The sequence below is a fragment of the Pan paniscus genome, chromosome 9 (assembly GCF_029289425.2).
Source record: "Pan paniscus chromosome 9, NHGRI_mPanPan1-v2.0_pri, whole genome shotgun sequence".
NCBI classification, from domain to species: domain Eukaryota; kingdom Metazoa; phylum Chordata; class Mammalia; order Primates; family Hominidae; genus Pan; species Pan paniscus.
In genome coordinates, this window is record NC_073258.2 from 62407015 (window position 1) to 62434882 (window position 27868).

The 27868-nt window shown below is 50.7% G+C and overlaps 2 protein-coding genes across 13 annotated transcripts in view; one reads left to right on the plus strand and one right to left on the minus strand.

The window, feature by feature from the left end:
- The first annotated feature begins 856 nt into the window (after positions 1-856).
- Positions 857-11625, plus strand: LOC100973723 (pepsinogen A5). Its single transcript, XM_034932728.3, has 9 exons — positions 857-1046; positions 1654-1816; positions 4054-4171; positions 5041-5159; positions 5835-6034; positions 8292-8408; positions 9544-9688; positions 9791-9889; positions 11000-11625. The coding sequence occupies exons 1-9, from the start codon at positions 991-993 to the stop codon at positions 11147-11149; spliced, it is 1167 nt and encodes a 388-aa protein (XP_034788619.3). The 5' UTR covers positions 857-990; the 3' UTR covers positions 11150-11625.
- A 6539-nt stretch (positions 11626-18164) lies between these two features.
- VWCE (von Willebrand factor C and EGF domains) overlaps positions 18165-27868 on the minus strand; it is a 38142-nt gene continuing 28438 nt past the window's right edge. For 9 of the 12 annotated variants that reach the window (XM_055094391.2, XM_003828442.4, XM_063608495.1 and 6 more), the window contains 5 exons: positions 27429-27511; positions 25073-25163; positions 24907-24989; positions 24438-24528; positions 18165-19192 (listed from right to left, as the gene is read on the minus strand). In XM_055094391.2, the coding sequence (XP_054950366.1) occupies positions 18555-19192; positions 24438-24528; positions 24907-24989; positions 25073-25163; positions 27429-27511 (986 nt within the window). In that variant the 3' untranslated portion in view covers positions 18165-18554. The remainder of the gene's footprint in view (positions 19193-24437; positions 24529-24906; positions 24990-25072; positions 25164-27428; positions 27512-27868) is intronic. The other 3 variants (XM_063608497.1, XM_008953841.4, XM_063608500.1) reach the window with 1 other exon arrangement.

The following is a 27868-nucleotide window of genomic DNA, read 5'->3' on the forward strand; positions in this document are numbered from 1 at the left end:
GCCTCCTCCAGGAAGGGAAAGCAGCATTCTCCCGGTGCTCTCTCCCTCCTCCCCCATGTACTGCGCACATCTCTTTCCCAGACTCAGCCCAGTTGCACCAAAAGCAAGTCGCAAGTCCCATAGGCTAGTCAGACGCCCAACAACCCCACACAATGACACTTATGTGGGGAATTGTGTCCTGAGTCCCAAACGACTGACCCCTCAATGTGCTGTGGATAAGCAGTGACCACAACCAGTACCACCTATGACTGAGTCGGGGGGCTCCTCTCTAAGAACCCCAGCTGCGTGACCACGGGGACAAATCAGGCCACCTGGGGCTCCTTCACATCTGTCCAATGCTGCGTCAAACGCACTTTTAACCAATTTTGTCGAAATGCTCAGCTGGTAAAGTTTTAACGTAGGCCCTTGTCAGTGCTTCAGAAATAAGCCTCTGGCGGCGCGACAGAGCAAAACTCCGTCAGGAAAGAAAGGAAAGAAATGGAGAAAGGGAGAAAGAGAAAGAAAAAAGAAAGAAAGGAAGAAAGAAAAGAAAGAAAGAAAGAAAGGGAGGGAGAGAAAGAGAGAAAGAAGGAAAGGAAGGAAAGAAAAGAAAGGAAACAAAGGAAAAAAAAACAAATAAGCCTCCAGGTCATTGCTTAGAAAGAAAAAGAAAAAAGAAAGAAAAAGAAAGAAAAAGAAGAGAAAAGAAAAGAAAAAAGCCTCCAGGTCATTGCTCCTCTCTCTCTCTGCGGGTCCACCCCCATGGCACCCTCCCCCCTCCCCATGGTGCAAGGTTACAATGGAAAGTGCCTCAGCTGGAAAGGTCTCAGAATGCGGCTCAGGGCAGCCACAATCTTATCAGGAGCTTTTCTGTTTGGGATCAGGGGAACCGGTGACTTTCCGAGGCCGATAAGGCGGGACCCAACTTGTATATAAGGGGCAGCTCATGCTGCTGCTCTGCACCTTCCTCCCGTCTTGCCTTCTCCCTTGAGTTGGGATCCAGGAAGAACCATGAAGTGGCTGCTGCTGCTGGGTCTGGTGGCGCTCTCTGAGTGCATCATGTACAAGTGAGTCCGGGTGGCGTGGGTGTGAAGATGCTGCCTCTCACATCACCTTTCTTTCCTCCCGTGTCTTCCTTCTTCCCTTTTTTCTCTCTCTCTCTTCAGCTGTCTCCATCCCCCTTTTCTGCCTCTCTCTCTCTCTGCCCTTTTGGGAGGCAGCCCTGCAGACATGGTTAAAACTCGGGCCCAGCCTGAATCTGGTTCCCAGCTCCAGCGCTAGTCAGCTTAACCTCTTTGCATTATTGTGCAGAAGTGGGAGCCTCTCTCTTCCTTCCATCTTCCTCTCTTAAACCAGCTGGTTGAGAGTCCAGCCTGGGTTTGGTTCCCAGCTCCAGCCCTAGTCAACTTAACTTCTTTACATTATGGGGCAGAAGTGGGAGCTCCTCCCTTCCTTCCATCTTCCTTTCTTAGACCAGCTGGTTAACAGTCCAGCCTGACTCTGGTTCCCAGCTCCACCACTAGTCAGCTTAACTTCTTTGCATTGTTGGGCAGAAGTGGGGGCGTCTCCTTTCCTTCCTTCTTCCTTAGACCAGCTTCCCTTCCCTTCTGGGGCTGCCACAGCACCTGGTCAGCAGAATCCTTGCCTAATTCCTCTTCCTTCTCCAAACCACAGGGTCCCCCTCATCAGAAAGAAGTCCTTGAGGCGCACCCTGTCCGAGCGTGGCCTGCTGAAGGACTTCCTGAAGAAGCACAACCTCAACCCAGCCAGCAAGTACTTCCCCCAGTGGGAGGCTTCCACCCTGTTACACGAACAGCCCCTGGAGAACTACCTGGATGTGAGTGTGCGGGCAAGTGGTGGGGCCAGTTCTGAGGACTTGGCCAGCAGGAAAGAGGGTGTCCCAGGGGTCTTGGAGGACACTTGGGGACCCAGAGTCTGCCCCCTAGATGTCAGTGGCCCAGGGCAGGCAGGAAAGCTCACAGTCAGAGCTGTTGCTCTTTTGTTCATTCATTCATTCGTTCACTCGTTCATACAATGTTAATTTCTCTGAGCACCTCATTCTATTTCAGGGTCTGTGCTGGGCTCAGGGGGAGACAGTGGTGAGCAAACTCATAGCCTAGGAGACAAACACAGTAATCAAGGGGTCTCACAAACCAATGAAAAGAACAGGCAGCAGGAGGACTACAGAGTGACGGTGTCACACTGCGAGAGTCTGCCACTTGGGCAGGGAGCCTCCCTGGAGCCACGCAGGAAGAGCAGGAGTTTCCAAGAGAACAAGACAGAACTCCACATAGCCTGATCCCTTGTGCCAAACCCTGTAGCAGGCGGGAGCACAGTGCATTTGAAGGGGAGCCGAGAGGGAGGGAAGAAGGGTGCTGCAGACTACAGTCTGAGGAGCTGAGGGGTGGACGCAGAGAGACTCCATCCTAACTGCCTCTGATTTATCTTAAACAGGGGGTGACAAGATCATATCTGAGTTTCAGAAAGATCACCCTGACTTTGTTATTTGAGACCCAATAGCAAACACCCTGCCCTCCTGCAGATATTGTATGTCCCCTCTGTGACTGGCACAGGGCACAGGGCACAAAGCAGTGATGCCCGTGGTTCAGAGACTGGCCTCTGCCATCCAGCAGACCTGGTGCAAATGTGGGTCCTAGTGCCTCTAAGCCACAGGACCTTGGCCAAGTCATTTAAATACTCTGAGCCTGTGTCTTGGTCTGGAAAACAGAACCACTAATATCTACCATCAGAGGTTGTTGCCAGGAATTAACACGATCATGTTTTCTGGAGGGCTTAGCATGGGGTCTGGCAGGCCCTTGGTAAGAGGCTTAATTAGCGCATTTATTTAGTTCACAAATATTTAACAAATATTGGCACCTCTCTATGTGCCAGAGGCTATGCAAGTTGCCAAAATGATGGTGAATAATCAAAGTTCCTGGAGCTTATACTCTAAAGGGGATGACAAATAAACAACCATGTAAGATAATTTCAGGTAATGATAAGGGCCTTGGCAAATTAACTAATGGGAGTATGGGGAACAAGAAGATTGAGAGGGGGCAAATTTAGATAAAGTGGTCACGGAAGGCCTGTTGGCAGAGGGGACATTTGACTAGAGAGCTGAATGATTGATTTTTGATAAAAGGATCAGCCAAGGAAAGATCTAGAATAAACATTTTCCTAGCACAAGGAATAGCCAGTGCAAATGCCCTAGGGCAGGAGTGACTGGTCATCGCCAAAGAACAGCAAGCAGACCAGTGTGGCGGGAACAGAGCCGGCAGGGGGAAAATGCTGCCACTAAGAAGAAAAATACTGGTTGATTGGCTGAGGCGGGTGGATCACTTGAGGTCAGGAGTTCGAGACCAGCCCGGCAACATGGTGAAACCCCGTCTCTACTAAAACTACAAAAATTAGCCGGGCGTGATGGCACACAGCTGTAATCTCAGCTACTTGGGAGGTTGAGGCAGGAGAATCACTGGAACCCAGGAGGAGGAGGCTGCAGTGAGCCGAGGTCACGCCACTGCACTCCAGCCTGGGCAACAGAGCGAGACTTGCCTTAAAAAAAAAAAAAAGAATAAAAATTCTGGCAATGCCCTTTCTTGAAACCTGCTGTACACATCTAGATGTAGAAATAAGAAAACTGGACAGGTTTCCATCTTTAAGTGGCTTGCTTAGCTTCTGATAAACAATTTAAGGCACAAGCACTTAAGCTGTCACTTGCCCGGTGCTAGAAGGTTCCACCCCCATCCTCTGAGAACATGGGCTGTAAGGATGGGAAGACTGTGACAGACAAGACAACAGCTGAAGAGGGAACAGCAGATTGTTAGGTGCTTGTGGTGCTTAGCAGAGAGCAGAGGGTAAATTGGGGGAGCAATCAGGGAAGACTTCAAGGAAGACGGGACGCCACGGCTGGGCTTTGAAGGATGAAGGCAGTGCCTGGGAAGAGAAAGACAAGAACTGTGAGGAATGAAGGAAAAGGTGGAGAGGCGGACTGAGGAGATGACCCAGAGACAGCCCCTAGGGAGGCCCCAAAACAGAGACCCCGGTCCATGAACTGCCCTGTCCTGGCCTCTGCAGGTGGAGTACTTCGGCACCATCGGCATCGGAACTCCTGCCCAGGATTTCACTGTCGTCTTTGACACCGGCTCCTCCAACCTGTGGGTGCCCTCAGTCTACTGCTACAGTCTCGCCTGCAGTAAGTGCCCAGCCCGCCCTACCCCACTCTCGCTCCCCAGCACCAGCCGACCCTGGGGAACCCTGGACACTCGCGGGCTTCAGACAGCTCCCACCTCAAGCCTGCTGGAGCCACTCAACAGGCATTTATTGAGCACCTACTACGTGCCAAGCACTGGGCTCAGGTGCTCCAGGGGGTAAAGGGATGAGTGATATGATCCCTGCGGTCAAAGACTACACAGTCTGAGGGCAGAGAGAAGCTCTCCTAAATAACCACAGGCTGGGAGAGGAAGTATGGGGGGCCCAAAGCAAGACAGGGCCAAAGGGCTGTAGAATAGCCCACCAGGAAAGAGTCCAGTACGTGTGAGAAAATGGCTCCAAAGCCTGGCTAGAACACGCTAGAGGTCAGTGCTGAGCTCCTTTAAAAAAAAAAAAAAAAAAAAAAAAAAACATTGGTTTGCTAATGAAAGAGAGTTTGTCTTTGGAAGTCATGAACAATGTGTGTCGCAGGTTCCTTCCTCTTCTAAGTTTTAATGAAGATGAGGTGCCTGTGGCATCATCCACATCATAACGGGAGCACTGGCTGGGGGCTAGAGGGTGAAAGCGCTCGTCACTGGGCAGCCACGGGCCTGCTCCACTCAATGTTGGCCTGGAAGGGTCCCCGGGAGGTCCTTGGGGTTGGCTGGGGACCTGCCATCAGTGAATGGTCCCAGTAGTTCAACGAGACAGGACAGAACCTGGGGTCTCTTGGGCTCCAAGGGTCTAGGGGGAAAGGTCGCTGCTCACCTCCAGAGCCCGTCCCAGGGCCAGGACACCCTATCCCAGGAAGACATCCAGCCCATGACCTTCACCCAGCTCTCAGAGAATAACACTCACCGCTTGTCCTTGCAGTGGACCACAACCTCTTCAACCCTCAGGATTCCTCCACCTACAAGTCTACCAGCAAGACAGTCTCCATCACCTACGGGACCGGCAGCATGACAGGCATCCTCGGATACGACACTGTCCAGGTGGGCACCTGCAGGCTGCCGCTGCATCCCCCCATCAGGCACCCCCAAAATAAGCTTATTCCAGCAAGACGGGTCTTGGTGATCACAGAAGTAACCTGATTGGGGGTGCAGGGTGGGGGAGAAGCAGCAGAGGTGTCACAGACATTGCTAGCTCAGGTGGCAGTGAGTAAAAGGGTGGGGTGCGGGGAGCCATAAGCCAGCCTCAGCTCCACCCAAGCAGAATGTTATGGAGTGTGGGGAGAGTCAGTAAAGTCTCAATTCTCTACTAGCACCTCCTCCTCTTCCTTCTTCTCCCGACATGCAGCACCCCAAGTCATGAAATCTCCACAAGCCCTCCCTGCTACTTTCGGGGCATGGCAGGGGTCAAAGGCCTGGGGTCTGGGGTCTGCTTTGCGTTTGTTCATCAGAAACACAAACACACAGTGACCATCTGTTCTCCAGCAAAATCTCACCCTGAGTCATAGACTGTGGCCATCTGGAGATCAGCTGCCATGGTTACCTCCAGCAGAGGAACCAGCATTCCAGCAGACAGTCCCTCTGCCCTCCTTCCGGGCTGATACCCTGGAAGCCAAGTCCTGCATGAGATGAACCAGGGTGGCTCTGGGCCTGAGGCTGGCACCCAGAGCTCAGTGAACATGACCTGATGGTGAACATCATCTCGGTTTCCCCACCCAGGTTGGAGGCATCTCTGACACCAATCAGATCTTTGGCCTGAGCGAGACCGAACCTGGCTCCTTCCTGTTTTTCGCTCCCTTCGACGGCATCCTGGGGCTGGCCTACCCCAGCATTTCCTCCTCCGGGGCCACACCCGTCTTTGACAACATCTGGAACCAGGGCCTGGTTTCTCAGGACCTCTTCTCTGTCTACCTCAGCGCGTAAGTTGAGTGGAGAGGGGCCTCCTCCCACCTCCCCCTCCAGAGGTCACAGTGTTCCTGCCCAGCAGGAGCTGTCCAAGGCTGGCTGGGATGGAGAGGGTCTTGGGAAGCAAGGGATTTGAAAGTCAATGTCTGAGGCTGGAGAAGTGTGTCTTTGGAGAGTAATAGTGCCAAGTCTGTCTCTGACGGGCCATGTGCACTCCATCTTATTTTACCAGTGTCTTTGTCCCCTAGATGTGCACAACTCAAATGTCATCAGCCATTTGCCCCTCAGTGCCAGTTCGCCCATCCTTGGCCCCCAAAGATACCATTTAAAGTGAATACACTTAGCCAGGCATGGTGGCTTATGGCTGTAATCCCAGCACTTTGGGAGTCTGAGGCGGGAGGATCACCTGAAGTCAGGAGTTCAAGACCAGCCTGGCCAACATCGTGAAACCCCGTCTCTACTAAAAAATACAAAAATTAGCCAGGCAGGGTGGCAGGCGCCTATACTCCCAGCTACGCAGGAGGCTGAGGCAAGGAGAATCGCTTGAGCCTGGAAGGTGGAGGTTGCAGTGAGTCAAGATTGCGCCACTGCATCTTAGCCTGGGCAACAGAGCGAGACTCCATCTCAATAAATAAATAAATAAATAAACAAATAAAATAAAGTGAATACACTTAGACCAAAATTCCATAGCACAAAAATGAAAAGATTTGATCAAGACGTATCATGAATGATGACATTTTTCAATCATGAAAGCAAGTTTCTTTTATGACTTCATAAAATCTAGGTTCCATTTGTGACCGGGGGCTAATTCTAGGAATGAACAAAGAATAAGTGAGCAAACAAACAAATGAACAAAGAATAAACCAAATGTCAGTTTGGGCTGAGTAGAGTGTTATGCAAGAACACCTGAGGGCATCCTCCACTTTCTTAAGACATTCAGCTTTCCTCTAACACTCACCTACATCGTCCTCTCTTGAAAGGGTTCGCCGTCATTCATGTGTCTCCTCGGTTGGTAACTACACGTCTAGGTCCTCACTATATTGCATTGCACTGTGAGATGTTCACAGCAAAGGTGGGGTGGGTTCAGTGAGTGGGGTCATGTTTTAGAAATGGCCAGTTCTCAGATGATTAATCTCTTTTTTGTGTGTGTGACAGAGTCTCACTCTCTCACCCAGGCTGGAGTGCAGTGGTGCTATCTCCCCTCACTGCAAGCTCCGCCTCCCGGGTTCACGCTATTCTCCTGCCTCAGCCTCCCGAGTAGCTGGGACTATAGGTGCCCGCCACCACACCCAGCTAATTTTTTGTATTTTTAGTAGAGATGGGGTTTCACTGTGTTAGCCAGGATGGTCTCGATCTCCTGACCTCATGATCCACCCGCCTCGGTCTCCCAAAGTGCTGGGATTACAGGCGAGAGCCACCGCGCCCAGCCTGAGATAATTAATTTCTTATTGCCATCTACATTTCCTTCCACATCTAACCTGAAACTGCAGAGATTTAGAAAATGAATATTGCAATAACAAGGACTCCTGCAATTTACAACAGGAAGGCTCTTTGTCATGTATTCCTCTTGGCCAGTTAATGTTCAAGGTGGCTCTGAAACATCATCTGCCTTTATGAGCACTTAAATATTTCATGTGGGGCCATTGTATCTCCCCAGCCAGATCCCAGTTTCTCAATCTGGGCACTGTTAACATTTCAGACCACCATAAGTCCTTGCCGCCAGGGACTGTCCTGTGCATTGTAGGATGTTTGGCAGCATCCCCAGCCTCTACCCATGAGATGCCGGCAGCATCCCCTACCCCCACCCAATCATGACAATCCAAAATGTTTCCAGACATGCCCCTGGGGGCAAAACTGCTCCCAGCTAAGAACCAGTGACCTCCACCCTCAAGTCCTTAAGAGCCGACACTGTCAAGCACTCACTTCCCTGGGGTCCCCATGGCAACCAGAGCGGGTACCACCGTGGAAACCACACACTCAACCTACAAGGCCTGTGTTCTTCCAAACGCAGTTCCACCACTCCCCCGCTGTGTGACCTTGGGCAGGTGGCCTCACCTCCCTCAGGCTCAGTGTCCTCATGGTAAGTGGAAATAACAGTGACGGTGCCCACTGCACGGGCCCTGGCCTAAGAGGAAAAGAAACCACATTGGTCACACCCCAGGACAGCCCTGGAAAGTGCCCAATCAACGGTCGCTCTGAGGAGGCAACAGCAGATGGTCACACAAATGGACGAACAAAAAAATTCATGTCTTCTCCCCTCACTTTCCACAGCGATGACAAGAGTGGCAGCGTGGTGATATTTGGTGGCATTGACTCTTCTTACTACACTGGAAGTCTGAACTGGGTGCCTGTTACCGTCGAGGGTTACTGGCAGATCACCGTGGACAGGTGAGACTGCCATGGACGGGCAGCATCCAGGCCTGGGCCCCAGATCCCATTTCCTTATGGATTCATAGCCAATCAGCTTTCCAGAATCCCCCCAGGAACAGCTGGCACAGGGGAACACACTCCAGGGGGAAGGTGGAAGTTGGCCAAGCCAGAGACCCCTAGAAAGACACCTCCCTGCAGGAGGAGGGAAGAGCTGTCTGGGAAGCTGAGACTCTGCAAGGGTGAGATAGCCACTGTCCTCCTAGTCACGGAGGCAGGACCATCCACCAGCATCCCTGGGGAGAGCAGGAGGACCCACCTGTCCACGCATCTCACAATTTAAGGGGCCGGTGAACCAGCACATGCTCCTCCCACTCGAGGAAACATGTCACTTTCAGTCTAGAAGTGGGGCAAAATGGCTAAGAAATTGTGTGAAGTCACTTCGTTCCCCCCTCCCCTTCAGGGCCTCCCCGGTCTCCCTAGCAGCTTCATTTCCATGCTGTTCTTCCCCAGCTAGCCTGCTAGGGTGCTCAGTGGTGTGGGTTTTCCCAAGGATGAACAATTTCCCAGGACAGAGACTTTCAGTACTAAAACTGGGACCAGCCCAGGCAAATCAGGACACATGGATCACCTCATGTCTGCCCAGCCATGCTAGAATTTCACCAGTTCCTCCAACACCTGCCCCAGCCCTCTGGTCTCTGTCCCTCTCTGCATACCATCCCCTGATGATGTCCTCCTTCTCTCTTCACCTGCCTGGCATTCCTGGGTGTCTGTTCCCCTGGCTGCTCCCCTCCACTACCTCTCACCCTGGACCCTGTTTTTGTTCCCCACCACATGCCTGACTGATCATCTTGCCCTTCTGCCAACATAACTTATCTTGCCAGCTAGGCCGGGAGCTCCCTGCAGCCCGGAACTGTGAGGCTGTCTTGTTTCGCTTGGCGTTTCCCATGCCTGGCAGAGAGTAGGCACTTGGGAAATATTTGTAGGGTAAATGAATGCGGGATGAATGAGTGCGTGAATGAGAGGAACAGAAATTTCACGCACTGGCCAATGGATGGGTGGGGAAGGAATGTCTGGGCTCACTCACCTCCTTGTTCCTCCTTGGAGAGAAGTACCCCTGAGGGCTCAGGGAGCTTAACTTGCTTCTTGCCCTCAGCATCACCATGAACGGAAAGACCATCGCCTGCGCTGAGGGCTGCCAGGCCATTGTTGACACCGGCACCTCCCTGCTGACCGGCCCAACCAGCCCCATTGCCAACATTCAGAGCGACATCGGAGCCAGCGAGAACTCAGACGGCGACGTGAGTCCAGCCCCGACTGCTCTGTTCTACACTCAAGTAGTGGGTGTGCCAGGCAGAAGGGACAGAAACCCTTCTAACTTTTCTCACTCTCACTCTTTCCAGATGGTGGTCAGCTGCTCAGCCATCAGCAGCCTGCCCGACATCGTCTTCACCATCAATGGAGTCCAGTACCCCGTGCCACCCAGTGCCTACATCCTGCAGGTGAGGAGGCTCTGGACCAACCACTAGAGAGGTTCACACAGAATGTGGACACAGAGTCCCCCTCTGCAGAGGGAAAGTGCACTTCCACGAGCTGAAGCCAGCAGGCAGAGGCAGACGAACATCTGCCCTAGACAGCCTCCAGAGAAAAAGAATATATTAATAACAAATGCAGGAATAAGAACTCGGATACAGCCCCCTAAGGGAACAAGTGAAGCAAAGGTTAATGGAGTGAAAAGAGGATTCTATTTGGACCCCTGCGTCCAAGTCCTAAGTCTGAATTACTAGCCCATTGATTCTGAGCAAGCTACAGCTCATCTCACCCTCAGTTTTCGCATCCAAAAGGTAGAGATGGCAGCCTTCCCCACCCTCAGAGTGCGTTTAGGTTAACCAAGTGAGACTGATCACATCAGAGCTACCAAGGGTTGGGCAAATGGAAATCCTAATTTCCATAGGCTGGGGCTTCTGACACTTCTACCATCTCTACCAAGTAGCAAATCTTTAGCTATACGAGCCACAAGAAAACTATTTCCCTTCTGTTATCGTAACATCAGGTGGAAAACTAATTTTGCCAGTGGACTCAAGTTATTCAACAAGAAGCACTGATGCCTGGGCTCCCCCACGGATTCTGATTACATTAGGAGAGGGCAAGGCCTGAGCAATGGGATGGGGCTGCGGGGGTTCAAAGCTCCCCAGGTGATGTGCAGACAAGGTCGCAGCCCAGTGACTTAGTGAGGCAAGAGGGCTAATAGCTCATCCGGTTTGCCTCTGACCGGATCAGAATAATAATGAGAAAAGGCTATGGCGGCAGGGTTTTCAAACTCCTTCCTAGCAGCTGAATTCTCTCTAAGCCCCTTAGCACCAATGCTGATGTCAGGGTTCGTGTGCCTGCCAGAAACACCAGATAATGTCCAGTAATGCGTAGAAACCAGTCGTGCAGTGGATGGCTTCTACAGGCCGACTCCAGGCCAAGAACAGCCGAATCCCTGGACACTGAGCCAGGAAGCTTCTCCTTGCACGTGCCTTACAGCTGGACCAGGGCGCCCTGGATGTTTATCACCCAGCGCCTATCACGGCGTGTCCCAGCTCCACTTTTATTCTCCTTTTCTCCAGAGCGAGGGGAGCTGCATCAGTGGCTTCCAGGGCATGAACGTCCCCACCGAATCTGGAGAGCTTTGGATCCTGGGTGATGTCTTCATCCGCCAGTACTTTACCGTCTTCGACAGGGCAAACAACCAGGTCGGCCTGGCCCCCGTGGCTTAAGCCTAAGTCTCTTCAGCCACCTCCCAGGAAGATCTGGCCTCCGTCCTGTGCCCACTTTAGATGTATCTAATTCTCCTGACTGTTCTTCCCAGGGGAGTGTGGAGGTCTTGGCCCTGTTCCCTGTCCTACCAATAACGTAGAATAAAAACATAACCCACTGAAACAGGTTTTGTGGAGCTGCTTCTCTTTGCTGGTCTTTTTCCTTCACATTACTGGGGTTAGAATGCCAGGGCAGGGATGAAAATGACCACATCCACTTGGATGGCACCCAACATAGTGACCCCAGCAGCCAACACTTCATGATGGAGCCAGGAAGACAGAGAGGCTTCAGGGGGTTGTGCTGGAAGCATCATAAAAAGACCTGGGGGCCAAAATACTGGGCTAATTGTCTTCTCATAGAAGGGACACAGAGCTGAGATCCTGCCATTGTACTCCATCCTGGGCGACACAGAGAGACTCCAGCTCAAAGAAAAAAAAAAAATAGGGCACTGAAGCTCTTAGTTGAGGGAGTCAACTTCTTCTTTCTCCCAAAGCCAATAAGAGATCATGAGAAGGCTGGGCACAGTGGCTCACGTCTGTAATCCCAGCACTTTGGGAGGCTGAGGCGGACAGGTCACCTGAGGTCAGGAGTTTGAGACAAGCCTGGCCAACACAGTGAAACCCTGTCTCCACTAAAAATGCAAAAATTAGCTGGGCATGGTGGTGTGTGCCTGTAATCCCAGCTACTCGGGAGGCTGAGGCAGGAGAAGCGCTTGAATCTGGAAGGCGGAGGTTGCAGTGAGCTGAGATCGCACCATTGCACTCCAGCCTGGGCGACAGAGCAAGACTCCATCTCAAAAAAAAAAAAAAAAAAAAAAAAAGAGCTCATGAGGAAAGGAAAGCAATCAGGAGAGTCAGGAAAGGTGGACACTAATGGTGATGTCCCTAAGTAGATAGGACAGGGCAGTGTTGTCTGCAAGACATGGACAAGAGAAGTGGAAGAAGCTGACACCCCACAATCTTATAGGATGCCCTTGTGATTCGCTGGCTACCAAGACTAACAGTTAATCTCCCCCAAGTCCCAGGCATAAGACACTGAATCCATCTGTTTCCCCATCTGTAACCAAAGAGAAAGGTCTTTCACTTCCCTGAGCAGAGGTTGTGAGACAGAGAATTAAGCATGTTCATTAGCATATATGCCCTAGAAAGGCAAAGAGGAAATGGAGCAGTTTCTCAGACTGGGCTTGGTAGCAAAATGTTCAATGGAAAACACAGTTTCAAAATAAGTATAGAACATGCTACATTCTAGGCCCTTCCCCAGGGTTCACCAGCTACAGTTCCCAATCAAAAGCTCTGACAAGTCCTGCTGCAAAGTGATCTGTTTCTTTTTAACTCAGCTGAGCTTCATCTCAGACTCTCTCTTGCTAGTAAGTCTATTACAGCCCTGGGCTCCCCGGCATGCATGCTGGGAAAATTCCCATAGCTCCTGCTTCTGGTGACAGCTGACCTAGGCTGTCTGCTGAAGACACAAACCCAGAGGCTGGAGCTGGGCTCTAGGAAGGGTGGGGGTGAGCTCCAACACCCAGTCTCCCCAGGGTCACTCTCACCCTCCCAAGCCCATTTTCCATAGCTGAATAAACTTTAGGAAACATAAATTTCATCTCATCCCTTCCTTGCTTTAAACTCTTAATGCCTTCTTGCCATTGCCATTGGAATAAAACAGCAAATCTTTGGCATAATTCCAGGTCCTGTGTGCTCCTTTCCCTCCAAACCTTCCCTGCTTCACTCTGATCCCGTTATCCTGAGCTCCGTCCACCCTGGCCTCCCACGGCCACAAAAGCCCATGTGTTTTCCCACCTCCAGACTTTGCACATGCTGTTCCCTTTGCCTGGGTTGCTTTTCCCTCTTTCTTGACTTGCTAACACCTAGCATCTGCAGACGTGGCTTAAATGTCACTTCCCAGCTGTGTGTGGTGGCTTACGCCTGCAATCCCAGCACTTTGGGAGGCCAAGGCAGGCAGATCAGCTGAGGTTAGGAGTTTGAGACCAGCCAGGCCAACATGGTGAAACCCCATCTCTACTAAAAATACAAAATTAGCCGGGTGTGGTGACCCATGTCTGTAATCCCAGCTACTTGGGAGGCTGAGGCAGGAGAATTGCTTGAACCTGGGAGGCGGAGGTTGCAGTGAGCCAAGATCACACCACTGCCCTCCAGCCTGGGCAACAAGAGTGAAACTCCGTCTGAAAGAAAAAAAAGCATATGGCTCAGTAACTTCCCTTCTGAAAATTTACCTTAAAGATACACTTGTAGATGTGCAAAGCGATGTAAGGACATGATTTTTTGTAGCATCATGTGGAAAAGCAAGATTTGAAATGACCCAAAAGTGCATCCACAGGAGTTGGTTCAACAACTTATGGTGCATCCACACAATATACAGCTGTAAAAGGAAGAAGCAAATGTGCTCACTGGGTGCTAAGATGGAAAGACCTTTTTTTTTTTTAAGACGGAGTCTTGCTCTGTCTCCCAGGCTGGAGTGCAGTGGCATGATCTCAGCTCACTGCAAGTTCGGCCTCCCGGGTTCAAGCAATTCTCCTGCCTCAGCCTCCCGAATAGCTGGGATTACAGGCACCTGCCACCACACCAGCTAATTTTTGTATTTTTAGTAGAGACGGGATTTCACCATGTTGGCCAGGCTGGTCTGGAACTCCTGACCTCATGATCCACCCACCTCGGCCTCCCAAAGTGCTGAGATTACAGATGTGAGCCACCACTCCCAGCCTCGGAAAGATCTTAAAAAGAGGGTAAGTTAAAAAAAAAAAAAAAGTGAATTACAGCGATTTTGAGCCTCTGTAAGTTTGTCCTACTTAGAAACCTACCGTGACTTGCCTTCAGGCCATGCATCTAATAACCTTTAAAATCAGGTCTCTTGAAACAGGTCTGATCATTCTGCCCTTTGGGAAGCTGCCAGGTGCAAGGGAAACTGAGGCCACAGAATAAGCTTCCGACACACCCCCATTCTGTTCTGTTTCTCAGAACCCTAAAAGTGGAATCCTAGCTCAGGAAAAATGCAAGGTGTCTCTATCCAAGAACAAACACTCCCTTGCTGGTTGGAGCCCAGGCTCCCGAGAATTCAGAGCAGCTTATCCCATTAAAGGCACTGCGCGCCCCACTGGGGGCTTCAGGTGGACTCCTGCCTCCTGGTGCACTGCGGTTTACTGTGGACAGAACATGTGCTTACATGGCCCAGTGAGAGCCCTGACCCAGCCCTCCACCAATGGCTCCTGCACCTCTGCCCCAAGAGCCTTCTGGTGCCTGGGGACAAACAGAAAGGCAGGCTCAGTACTATGGCAAGGCCAGCAGGGTGTGCTAGAGAGCCAAAAGCCCAGGACAAGGCTCGACCAGTGAGGGACGAAAGTTGAGGGACAACTACTGGTGCATCTTCACACCCTTGGGGGACAATCCTCAGGCAAGGCATGGGCTCCACAGTCTTCCAGAAGGTCCCTAGGACAAAGTGCCAATTGCCCATAGCTGCAACCGGCTCATCAATGCCCCTTGATTGGTCTTTTTCTCTTGGCTCTCACCCGAATACTATCTCTGGGTCTGCTTTAGGGGGAACCCAAACTAAAATAGTGTTCACAGGGCCCCTCCTAAACTGTGGGCCATCAGCTGTCTCTCCAAACACCAACAGGAGAACCTCATCAGGTGAAATGTGAAGCGAAGGAAAAACACCTGGACTGGGAGTCAGACGAATGAGGCTGTCTTCCCATTCAGCCGTCATAATCTGTGCAGCCTTAGAACACTCTCCTAACTTCTCTGAGCCTCTGCTTCTCAGCTGTAATATTGGGTGGGGAACAGTCCAGTTAAACATGTTTTTATACTTGGAAAAACTTGGGAAAAGTGTTTACAGCTGTCCCCCTGCCCCACCCCCAACCAATCTTTTTTTTTTTTTTTTGAGATGGAGTCTCGCTCTGTCACCCAGGCTCTGAGTGCAGTGGTGCGATCTTGGTTCGCTTGAACCTCTGCCTCCCAGGTTCAAGCGATTCTCCTGCCTCAGCCTCCTGAGTAGCTGGGACTATCGGCACGTACCATCACGCTTGGCTAATTTTTGTATTCTTAGTAAAGATGGGGTTTCACCATATTGGTCATGCTGGTCTTGAATTCTGACCTCGTGATCCGCCCACCTCAGCTTTCCAAAATGCTGGGATTACAGGCATGAGCCACCACACCCGGACTCCTTTTTTTTTAACATTCAAAATGAACATCATTGACATGAGTCCTATTTGCAGAGGCAGGTGGGGGGAACTAGTATTAAACTTAAATTGCATGCTAACTTATTGCATAAAGGAACAGCAATGAGGAAATTGGCACTAATTTTTAGCCACTACCATTTTGACAGATGGACTTGTTTGAAAAGTTGCAGCATGGGGGCAATGAGAATTCTACGCTTTTATCCTGAAATCAGACCCCACGTGGCATCACCGAGCCGGGTGGGCTGTAGCAAGCTTAGGGGCCACAGGGCCACAAGTGCAAACCACTGAGACTTATGGAGGCATTATCACACGTCATTGTCACAACTCCATAAAGTAGGCCTGTTATTATCCCCATTGTCCAAATAAGGGAGCAGAGGCCTGGCGCGGTGGTTCATGCTTGTAATCCCAGCACTTTGGGAGGCCGAGGCAGGCAGATCACCTGAGGTCAGTTTGAGACCAGCCTGGCCAACGTGGCGAAACCCCATCTCTACAAAAAATACAAAAACTAGCTGGGCATGGTGGCGTGTGCCTGTAATCCCAGTTACTCAGGAGGCTGAGGCAGGAGAATCGCTTGAACCTGGGAGGTGGAGGTTGCAGTGAGCCGAGATCATGTCACTGCACTCCAGGCTGGGTGACAAAGCAAGACTCTGTCTCAAAAAATAATAATAATAAGGGAGCAGAGACCTAATATCCCACAGCTAGTCCAGCTGAGCAAGGCTCCAACTTGAGATTCATTGGCTGCAGACCCCGCTCATGACCATGACCCTTTGTATCTTACTGGACAAAATGGCCTCTAAGTCCTTTGCCTCTCTAAACTGTTTGGTTTCCATGCTCCTATCTCCCACATTTATTATTCCTGCCACCAGCCGCAGGTTAGAGGCCAGGACTACACTGTCGTCTGGACTGGATACCAGGTTGCCTTTGCAGCCAGGAAACACTTCAGCAGACCCTTCACCCTGGGACACAGAGTGAGCAGCAGGTCAGAGAAGGGCTCAGAAGAGGGTGGCCTCGGCAAAGCGATGGGCCATGCCCTGGGGGTGCTTTCACTCCGCAGCCTCCATGGGTTTCAGTGGTAGCAAGTGTGGGGCTGCAGGCCCGTAATCCCAGTACTCAGGGAGGCTGAAGTGGGAGGATCCCTTGAGCCTAGGAGTTCAAGACCAGTCTGGGCAACACAGCGAGACCCTATTTCTACAAAATTTTTTTAAAAGTTAGGCGTGGTGGCATGTGCCTCTAATCCCACCCACCCAGGAAGCTGGGGTGGGAGGAAGGCTTGAGCCCATGAGGTTGAGGCTGCAATGAGCCATGATCATGCCACTACACTCCAGCCTGGATGACAGGGCAACATCCTGTCTCAAAAAAAAAAAAATGGTAGCAAGTGGTGACTTGGTGACAGGGCAGCTTCTGCTTTCCAGCCCCACATCACTTCCCTTATCACAAATCCGCATCCCCCCATTCATGACGGCACTGTCCTCTTTCCGTCTCTCATGCACACTGTGCTACACTGCCCAGATCCCCCCACTAGGACTGAAGGATCAGTCTCCCAGCTGCTGGGAAGGTGGTTGATGGCAGCTCTCTGGTCAATATGAGGCAGAAAGCCCTGCCCCGTGGCCCCAGCTCAGGACAGCTCCGAAGGGCCAGCCTAGCCCCAGAGCTCCCAGAGGGGGCTGGCTGAGGCTTCGAGAAGGCCCAGCAGCCCCAACTCTCCCTCCCTGCTCCTTCCCCCCTGCCCACAGGTGTTCCTGCTGAAAACACGTCTTAAGAAACTGCTGGCCCGGCCCGGCACGGTGGCTCAGGCCTGTCATCCCAGCACTCTGGGAGCCCAAGGTGGGCAGATCACCTGAGGTCAGGAGTTCGAGACCAGCCTAGCCAACATGGTGAAACCCCAACTCTACTAAAAATACAAAAAATTAGTCAGGTGTGGTGGCGGGCACCTGTAATCCCAGATACTCAGGAGGCTGAGGCAGGAGAACCGCTTGAACCCAGGAGGCAGAGGTTGCAGTGAGCCAAGACCTTGCCATTGCACTCTAGCCTGGGCAACAAGAGCGAAACTCCATCTCAAAAAAGAAACTGCTGGTCTGTCATTTCGTCTCAGAGGTTCCTTCCCAGAAGCAAGTCCTCTCCATCATCTTTTCCCTTCTCACTGTGGAAGCCCCCCAGTGTCTGTATGGTATTCCATGGTTTACATACTATGCAGCCATAAAAAAGAATGAGATAACGTCCTTTGCAGGAACATGAATGGAGCTGGAGGCCATTATCCTTAGCAAAGTTACGCAGGAAGAGAAAACCAAATACCGCATGTTCTCATTTGTAAGTGGGAGCTAAATGATGAGAACACATGGACACATAGACACGAAAAGCACACACTGGGGTCTATGGAAGGGTGGAGGGAGGGTAGAGGGAGAGACTTAGGAAAAATAACTAATGGGTACTAAGCTTAATCCCTGGGTGATGAAATAATATAATCTGTATGACAAACCCCTGTGACATGAGTTTAACTATATAATAAACCTGCACATGTACCCCTGAACTTAAAATAAAAGTAAAAAAAAAAAAAAAAAAGAAAACAGAAAAGAAAACCATGATCTTGGGGAAAAAAATAAAAAGAAGTCTCCCAATATAAAAGGCCGCCAAGTGCTTACAGGAGACCCTTCCCCAGCCCAGTCACAATTTGGTGCCAGCTTTTCTCCCCAGCAGTGGGGTAAAGGTGGATGCTCACTTACCACCTGTGGGCTTGGGGTCACGTTTCCCACCTTCCCACAGGTAAGCGGTGAATGAGCAGCGCAGCGTGGGGAAACCGAGACAACCTTTAATCAGGAAACCTCAGAGAGACGCATGACACCTGGCGGTACAGTCCCAGTGAGTGGAATCCCAGCCGGACGCAACTCTTCCTCCAGGAGAACTTGGCAGCCCCAACCGTTCTCAAAAGATGAGCCAGCCACGCGGTCCAGGGAGGATGCTGACAGTGGAAACCACTTCCTCCATTCTTACAGCACATTCCAAACACTTCTTGGGAACAAGGTTACATCCAGCCTTGGGGGTCTTCCATCCCCACCAGGGCCCCTGCAGGAGGGAGCCCAGGCATCCCCACCAGGTTCATCCTTGGAGCTACCCTGCACACACCCTGGGCCACTGGCAGAGTGTCCTCTCTCCAGAGTCTCCCGGACACAGTGACCTCCTTACATGGTGGACTCTTCCCCCCGAGAAGCCCCCACTGGGGGCTGCTGGGGGCCAGGGTGGGTGGTGGCTGCAAGGGCTGTAGAGAGTCTAGAGGTGGTGGGAGAAAGCATGCGAGGCCCGAGGAGGGTGATGGGGGTCTTCGAGGGGCTGGGGTCCATCATGGAAAGTGCTGAAGCTTCCGTCAGGAGGGTGGCAGGCAGAGGAGGCCACCTGGACACTATCCGGGCCCCAGAGGCTGAGAACGAGCGCTCTGGAGTCACAGGAGGTGGCTGAGGAGCCCCTGGGGAAGCTAGAGGTAGAGTGGGGGCTCCTGGAGGGGTCGAAGGCCCTGGTGAGAGTCGAGGGGAGGCCCCAGGCTCCCCTGGGAAAGTGCCTGTCAGCCCCAAAGCGGGTGAGTGTGGACCATGAGCTCCTGCCGGGCTTGTAGGTAAAGTCTGTGTTTTCATCAAGTTCATTCTTAAAAGGAGCTGGAGGAGATGAAGCACCGGCCTCGAGGGTGATGCTGTCGAGGGCCCAGGACAGGAGCTACAGTTGACAGGGGCCTCAGTGTCTCCATGCAGGCTCCGACCAGCTTTGCTGAATGCCACATTTCCGTGAGGGGAGAGCCCCTGCTTTTCTTCCAGAGGAGACAGGGAATCTAGAGAGACGAGGGTGAAACGAGATGCACAATGGCTCTCTCCAGTGGCCAAGGTGGCTCTGGGACAAGGTATACCAGGGACACCCAAGCTCTGTCCTCAGAGGGGCCTCAGCACACCTGGTGAGGACCAGCCAGCTCCTGCCTCCAGGAAGGGAAGACTGAAGGAGCCATGAACGGAGGGAGGCAGGCAGTTAGCTGTGTGACCTCACGCAAGGCATGCAACTCTCCTGGGCCTCTGTTTCCTCATCTGTAAAATGGGCACAGCAGTAAGGACTGAGTGTGAATGAAAGGGTGCACGGAGAGTCTCAGCCTAAACCTCAATGTGAACTATAGACATTGGATGTCAATGACATGTCAGTGTCAGTGTAGGATCACCGATTATAACAAACATGCCACACTGGTATGGGGTGCTAATAGGGGGCAATGCTGTGTCATGTGGAGTCTGAGGCATATGGGAACTCTCTGTACTTTCCACTCAATTTTGCCATGATCATCAAACTGCTCTAAAAAATAGTTTCTTTGAAGAATTTTTTAAAAAGTCTCAGCCTAGGGCCTGGCATATCATAAAGGCTCAGTACACAAGGAGAAAATAAACACAGATGCCCCTTGACTTATGATGGGGTCACGTCCCAATAAACCTGTAAATCAAAAATGCATTTCTGACCAAGCGCAGTGGCTCACGCCTGTAATCCCAACACTTTGAGAAGCCGAGGCGGCGGATCACCTGAGGTCAGGAGTTCAAAACCAGCCTGGTCAACATGGTGAAACCCCATCTCTACTAAAAATACAAAACTTAGTCGGACGTGGTGGCACGTGCCTGTAGTCCCAGCTACTCGGGAGGCTGAGGCGCGAGAATCACTTGAACCCAGGTGGCAGAGGTTGCAGTGAGCTGAGATCGTGCCACCGCACTCCAGCCTGGGAGACAGAGCAGGACTCCGTTTCACCAAAATTTAAAAAAAGGCTTTTTTTGGGGGGTGGGGGGACAGGTTCTCACTCGCTTGTCCAGGCTGGAGTGCAGTGGTGCAAACATGGCTCACTGTACCCTCAACCTCCTGGGCTCAAGCGATCCTCCCATCTCGGCTGTCCTACTTGCTGGGACCACAGTCACATGCTACCACACCTGGCATTCTGTTCTGTTCTGTTCTGTTCTGTTCTGTTCTGTTCTGTTCTGTTCTGTTCTGTTCTGTTCTATTCTGTTCTATTCTGTTCTATTTTATTTTTGTAGAGACAGGATCCTACTTTGTTACCCAGGCTGGTCTCAAACTCCTGAGCTCAAGTGATCCTCCTGCCTCAGGCTCCCAAAGTGCCGGGGTTATAAGTGTGATCCACGGTGCCCAGCAAAAATGCATTTAATACAGCTCACTTCCTGAACACCACAGCTTACCCTGGCTGACCTTACACGTGTTCAGAACCCTTATACTGGCCCACAGTTGGGCAAAATCATCTAAGTCAATCCCTATTTTTTAATAAAGTGCTGAATATCCATGTGTCACATATTGATAACCCAGGAAAAGATCAAAATTCAAAATACAGCAAAATTTTGATGGTTTCACATCATTGTAAAGTCAAAAAATCATTAAGATAAACCACCAGAAAGTCAGGAATCATCTGTGAAAGAAGGAAGAAGCTCAGCAAAAAGAAAATGAAGAGTGAAGAAGCAAAAAAAGAAAAAGTATCGGCCCAGGCGCAGTGGCTCATGCCCATAATCCCAGCATTTTGGGAGGCCATGGTGGACAGATCACTTGAGGTCAGGAACTTGAGACCATCCTGGCCAACATGGTGAAACTCCATCTCTACTAAAAATACAAAAATTAGCAAGGTATGGTGGTGCCTGTAGTCCAGCCACTTGGTAGGCTGAGGCAGTAGAGTTGCTGGAAACTGGGAGGTGGAGGTTGCAGTGAGCCAAGATCATGCCACTGCACTCCAGCCTGGACAACAGAGAGAGACTCCATCTCAAAAAAAAAAAAGAAGAAGAAGAAAGAGTATCGAAGGTATGATCAAGGAAAAATCAGATGTTGTCAAGCACATAAAAAACTGGAATGATTATATTTTAAAAATCAACTATTCATATTAATAGATGGTTGCATAACTCTAAAAATATGCTTAAAATGACTGAATCATACACTTTAAATGTGTGAATTGTATGACATATGAACTTTATCCTTAGAAAGCTGTTATACTTTTAAAAAATCATCAAAAGAGGCTGGGCTCAGTGGTTCATGCCTGTAATCTCAACAGTTTGGGAGGCCAAGGCGGGACGATTGCTTGAGTCCGGGAGTTGGGACCAGCCTGGGCAACATAGCAAGACCTTGTCTCTAAAAAAATAAAAGTAAAAAAATTAACCAAGTGTTTATCACTTCATGGGCTTGGAAATAAAACAAAAATAGAAACAAAAAATTAGCCAGGCAGGGTGGCATGCACCTGTAGTCCCAGCTACCTGTGAGACTGAAGTAAGAGGATTGCTTGAGCCCAGGGGTCGAGGCTGCAGTGAGCTGTGATCGCACCACTGCACTCCAGCCTCGGCAACAGAGTGAGACCCTGTCTCAAAAAAAAAAAAAAAAAAAAAAAAAAAAAAAAATCATCAAAAGAAAGTAATTCATATTCTACTTCAATAAAAAGTTGTTTTTCCTTAAAGGGAGCTCTTGTTAATAAGAGGTAGGTGGTAAACATAGTGTGCTTCAGGAGAAGGAGCTGGGCTCTGGAGGTTACCTCTTTGTTTTTGTTTTTGTTTGAGACAGAGTCTTGCTCTGTTGCCCAGGCTGGAGGGCAGGGCGCAGTCTCAGCTCACTGCAACCTCCATCTCCCAGGTTCAAGCAATTCTCCTGCCTCAGCCTCCCAAATAGCTGAGATTACAGGTGTGCACCAACATGCCCGGCTAATTTTTCTATTTTTAGTAGAGACAGGGTTTCACCACGTTGGACAGGCTGGTCTCAAACTCCTGGCCTCAGGCGATCCACCCACATCAGCCTCCCAAAGTGCTGGGATTACAAGCGTGAGCCACCACGCCAGGCCTGGAGGTCACCTCTTTGGGCCTCAGTTTCCCCAGGTGGAGGTAGGAGGGCACGGTGGGAAACAGGATAGGATAGGAAATAAGAGAGACCTAGGCTTAAGTCTTACACACCAACTAGAAACTTAACTTCTTTGAGCCTCCATTTCCCCACCTGCAAAATGGAGATAACATAGCAGCCACGCTGGAACACTCCATGAACATTTAAATGAGGTAATACATTTAAATAAGGTATAAAATGCTCAGTATGCTGCCTGGCACATTAGCTAGCAATCAGTCTCTAGACAGTCAGGGGACTAATATCCACTAGCATGCAGAGAGGTTTGTGGTGGTTACAATGAAGTACAATCTATAATTCCCCAACATGATGGATTTGAAGGCTCAATGGATATTCCTGGCGCCACCCGCCCTAAAAGCTCATCATCCACAGATCTGAAGAGCTGCCCCCGAAAACAGAACATACTCTTCAAAAGGTCAAAGGAGTTAAACAAATATTTTATAAAAAAGGAAATTCAGGCCACCATCAGTGAAAAAAATTCCCTGTCTTCCTAGAAGTTTAAAAAACATAAAATAGATCCAGCAATCCCACTGCTGAGTATTTATCCAAAAGATTTAAAGTCAGTTTGGGAAAGAGAGCTGCAGTCCTGTGTTCACTGTGACACTATTCACAATAGCCAAGCTATGGAACCAACCTAAGCATCCATCAATAGTACTTCATTGTGTGCATATACCACATTTCTTTATCCAGAATGGAATACTATTTAGCCTTTTAAAAGAAGGAAATTACAGGCTCACGCCTGTAATCCCAGCGCCTTGGGAGGCCGAGGTGGGTGGATCACTTGAGGTCAGAAGTTCGAGAACAGCCTGACGAACATGGCGAAACCTTGTCTCTACTAAAAATACAAAAATTAGCCGGGCATGGTGGTGTGCGCCTGTAATCCCAGCTACTCAGGAGGCTGAGGCAAGAGAACCACTTGAACCTGGGAGGCAAAGGTTGCAGTGAGCTGAGATCGCACCACTGCACTCCAGCCTGGGTGACAGAGTGAGAATCCTCAAAAAAAAAAAAAAGGAAATTCTGTCATCTGCAACAACATGGATGAAACTGGAGGACATTATGCTAAGCGAAATAAGCCAGACACACAAAGACAACTATTGCAAAATCTCAGTTTTATGTGGAATCTAAAAAGGTTGAAGCCAAAGAAGCAGAGAATAGAATCGTGGTTACGAAGGCTGGCAGGGGCGAGGGGAATGGGGAGATGATTGTCAAAGGGTACACAATCTCAGTTAGACAGGAGGAATATGTGTTGTGTTGTGTTTTGTGTTGTTTAGAGACAGTGTCTCTCTGTGGCCCAGGCTGGAGTTCAGTGGCGTCAGTTCTTGGGAATCAATCCACTGTCCTATCTAAAAGCATTGACTCCAGTCTGAAATCCTGGCTCTACTACCAATCAGCTATGTGATCTCGAGCACAGCACTTCACCTGCCTGGGCCTGTTTTCTCACCTGGCACAGGAGGATGACGAGAGTATTGCAGGGGTGTAGACACATGAGGTGTCCCGGCACACAGTGGGTGCTCAACACATATTAGAGATTACTCTTCTGCAAAACGGACTTAGTTCCCATGTTGTAATTTAAAACAAAGAAGAAAGCATAGGAAGAGGTTAAGAAAGGGGATAAAGAAGAAAAAGGGAGTGCAGGCCGGGCGCAGTGGCTCACGCCTGTAATCCCAGCACTTTGGGAGGCTGAGGCAGGCAGATCACGAGGTCAGGAGATCGAGACCATCCTGGCTAACACGGTGAAACCCCATCTCTACTAAAAATACAAAAAAATTAGCCAGGCGTAGTGGCAGGCACCTGTAGTCCCAGCTACTCCAGAGGCTGAGGCAGGAGAATGGCGTGAACCCGGGAGGTGGAGCTTGCAGTGAGGTGAGATAGCGCCACTGCGCTCCAGCCTGGGTGACAGAGCGAGACTCAGTCTCAAAAAAAAAAAAAAAAAAAAAAAAAAAAAAAAGAAGAAGAAGAAAAAGGGAGTGCAAATAAACAAACATCATGGTGTGTGGCATCATGAGCACGGGATGAGGGTCAGCAGGCCACAGCACAGCTGTACAACCTTGCGCGAGCCGTGTTCCCTCTCTGAACATGCCTTTCTCTTATCCAGCCCTTTACAAGTTCTATGTACTGGGGAAGAAAAGTAAAATGGAAGAAGATAGTGGAGAAACTCCAGGACCCAGAGACCCACTTACCTGGACAGGAAGAGCAGCAGTCCCCAGGAATCAGGGCAGGGTCGGCACAGGCCCGCTGGCAGGGAACCTTCTCACAGCTCACCTCTCCCAGCTGGGGAAGCAGAAGGAACCCCATGAGGAAGCCCAGAGCATCTTGCCTGCCCTGGGCAGTGCCCTCAAGGGCCTCTTGCACCAGCAGCAGGACCCACGGAAAGATCCCGGGACAGAGGCTGCAGTGCCTGAGCCCTCGCCTGGAGAACAGGTAAAGCCACCCATGGCAGGACCCCCTTAGGGAAACCACTTCTCCCTCTGGACTTCCACAGAGGGAGGAGATGGTCAAAACCAAAGATATTCTGGCAGTTAATTAAAGGTGGAGGATGGCAGGAGGATGGACTTATGCTGGCTAAAGGGCTCCATGTTTTGCAAAGGGACAAAAGGCAAGGAGCTGCCCTCTGGCGGGGCCGCTCCTGGGTTCCCAGGCCCAGCTCACCTGGCACGTGCACCGGGTGCAGGGTTCATCATCCAAGGTGAACACCTGGCCATTCGCCACCTTCCTTCCCTCGTAGTTGCAGTCTGTGGAGGCAGAGGAGACAGGAGCCCATGAGAGCCGAGGCCTGGCCGGGAGCCTGGCACGTGGGGCAGCTGGTCCCACTCACCTCGGCACACGGGGCAGCACTCTCCGTCAGGGTGGAAAGGGTAGGTACAGGTGATGGGGCAGTCCACGGGGGAACAGGCCACTGAGCCCAGCTGCAGGACACAGAAAACACACAAGGCCCTCGGTTCAGGGCAGCTGACAAGACACTCAGGAAGATGCCGCTCCTATAGCCACTGAGCGCCCATCAGAACAATCAACATTGTGGGAGGAGTCCATGGTGGGGCAGTGGGGCAGGGGGCGCATTTTCTCTGTTGGGGTCCAACTTCCCACTAGAATTCAAGCCCCTCGAAGGTAAGAACATGGCCTTGTCCACGGAGGGCATCTGTTAACGGGTGCCTGTTGCATAAACTGCCCAGAAAAGATAAGCACCAAAACCCGATAGAGAAAGATCCAGGGGCCAAAGTTCCCCAAAGCCCGAGGCTGAGAACAACTAGGGCCTACGTGCAGTGGGTCACTCAGGGTAAGTAGCCCAGGGCTGTTTACATGCACAGGGCTGTTTACCCTGAGTTTCTCAATCTTTCTGCAGACCGTGTCCCTTGTCACGCATGTACTCTGCTGAGGCTCACTGATCACCAAAGAAATACCGCATCTGCACCCACACCAGCAAAGCAGCGTCATCCCGCATTCAGGGCGTCAGCATGATAAGCATGAAGAATTTTTTTACCCGGAGTGGTGGCTCACACCTGTAATCCCAACATTTTGGGAGGCTGAGGCAGGAGGATCATTTGAGGTCAGGAGTTCGAGACCAGCCTGGCCAACATGGCAAAACTCCGACTCTACTAAAAGCACACAAATTAGCTGGGCGTGGTGGTGTGCACCTGTAATCCCAGCTATTCAGGAGGCTGAGACAGAAGAATCACTTGAACCTGGGAGGCGGAGGTTGCAGTGAGCCAAGATGGCGCCACTGCACTCCAGCCTGGCGACAGAGCGAGACTCTGTCTCAAAAAAATAAAATAAAATAAAAGAATTATTTTTTCATCCAGGCATAGTGGCTCACAACTATAATCCAGCACTTTGGGAAGCTGAGGTAGGAGGATCACTTGAGGCCAGGAATTCAAGACCAGCCTAGGCAACACAGCAAGATCCTGTCTCAGTATTTTTTTATGTAAAATTTTTTTAGATACATTTTTAAAAAGAAAAAAAAAAAACTTTTTGGCTGGGTGCAGTGGCTCATGCCTGTAATCCCCAAACCTTGGGAGGCCAAGGTGCGAGGATTGCCTGAGCCCAGAAGTTCCATACCAGCCTGAACAATACAACACGACCCCATCTCTATGAAAAGAATTTTTTAATTAGCCAAGTGTGGTGGTAATCCCAGCTGGGTGTGATCCCACCTACTTGGGAGGCTGACATAGGAGGATCGCGTGAGCCCAGGAGGTCAAGGTTGCAGTGAGCCAAGATCACGCTACTGCACTTCAACCTGGGTGACAGAGCAACACCCTGTCTCAAAAAAAAACATTTTTTTTTCATTTTCCAAAAACTAAATGATACTATGGGACATGCTTTTTCAGACTGAGAGGCAGTATGACCCAGGAGAAGAAATATGCATCTCGGAATCACAATACTAGGGTTCCATTCTCAGTACTTTGATTAACTAGTTACGGGATCTTGAGCAAAGACTCTCTCTGTGCCTTGGTTTTCTCATCCAGAAGAATGAGATGACAAACTCTTGAATGGATTAGCTGAGTGCATGCCTATGAAGGGCGTGGCACACGGCAAGAGCTTGACCACATGGGTCTACTGAAAAGGTTCCAGTACTGGGTTCTGGGTTTGTGCGTTTCACCTCCACCCTCATCAAGAATCCCTAAGACTCTCTCTAGGGGGTAACCCGGAAGCAGAGGACTTTGCCAGCCAGGTTTAAAAATATTTCTCTGGGCTGGGCATAGTGGCTCATGCCTGTAATCCCAACACTTTGGGAGGCTGAGGTGGGCGGATCACCTGAGGTCAGGAGTTCAGGAACAGCGTGGCCAACATGGCGAAATCCCGTCTCTACCAAAAATACAAAAATTAGCCAGGCGTGGTGGTGCATGCCTGTGGTCCCAGCTACATGGGAGGCTGACACAGGAGAATCGCTTGAACTCGGGAAGCAGAGGTTGCAGTGAGCCAAGATCACACCACTGCACTCCAACCTGGGAGCCTGGGTGACAGAACAAGGCTCCATCTCAAAAACAAACAAAAAAAATTTCTCTGGCCCTGTCTAAAGGGTCACCCTGGGCAGGACTGGAGGGAGCTGACTTCCACCATGAACCAGAAGCATCCCTTGTCTTGGAGGTCTCTGGATTTTGCCTCTGGGATTCAGGAGCCGATGTCAGTTGTGGGGGAGTTTCCAGAGGCGGGAGTCAGATCTGGGTGGTCCATACCAGGCAGATGCAGCTCAGACATGGGTCCAGCACAGACGGGAAGGTCTCGTTGTTATAGAAGATTCTGCCTGTGTAGGTGCAGCCTGCCAGAGAGAGCATGCGCTGAGCACCAGCTGGGAGTGGCCAGGCACCAGGCTTCCCGCCAGGGCCAAGGTCATAGGCTTATCTGGATGGCAAAGGGGAGGCCATGTGCCTCCCCAGGCAGTCACCCTGGGAGTTAGGGAAGGGACAAAACGCCTGTCTGGATTGTCTGAATCGGGTATTGACTTTTTTCCCACTGGATTCAGCAAAAGGATCAAGTGTCTTGGCCTCAGTGTCCTCACCCTGAAGAGTGGGGAGATTCATCCTCTACCTCCTCACCAGGGGGGATCAGGCAGAAGAACTGGGAAATACGAGGTGTGTTTGAGGCCCCACAGCATCTTCCCAACCTCCTCTCTGCC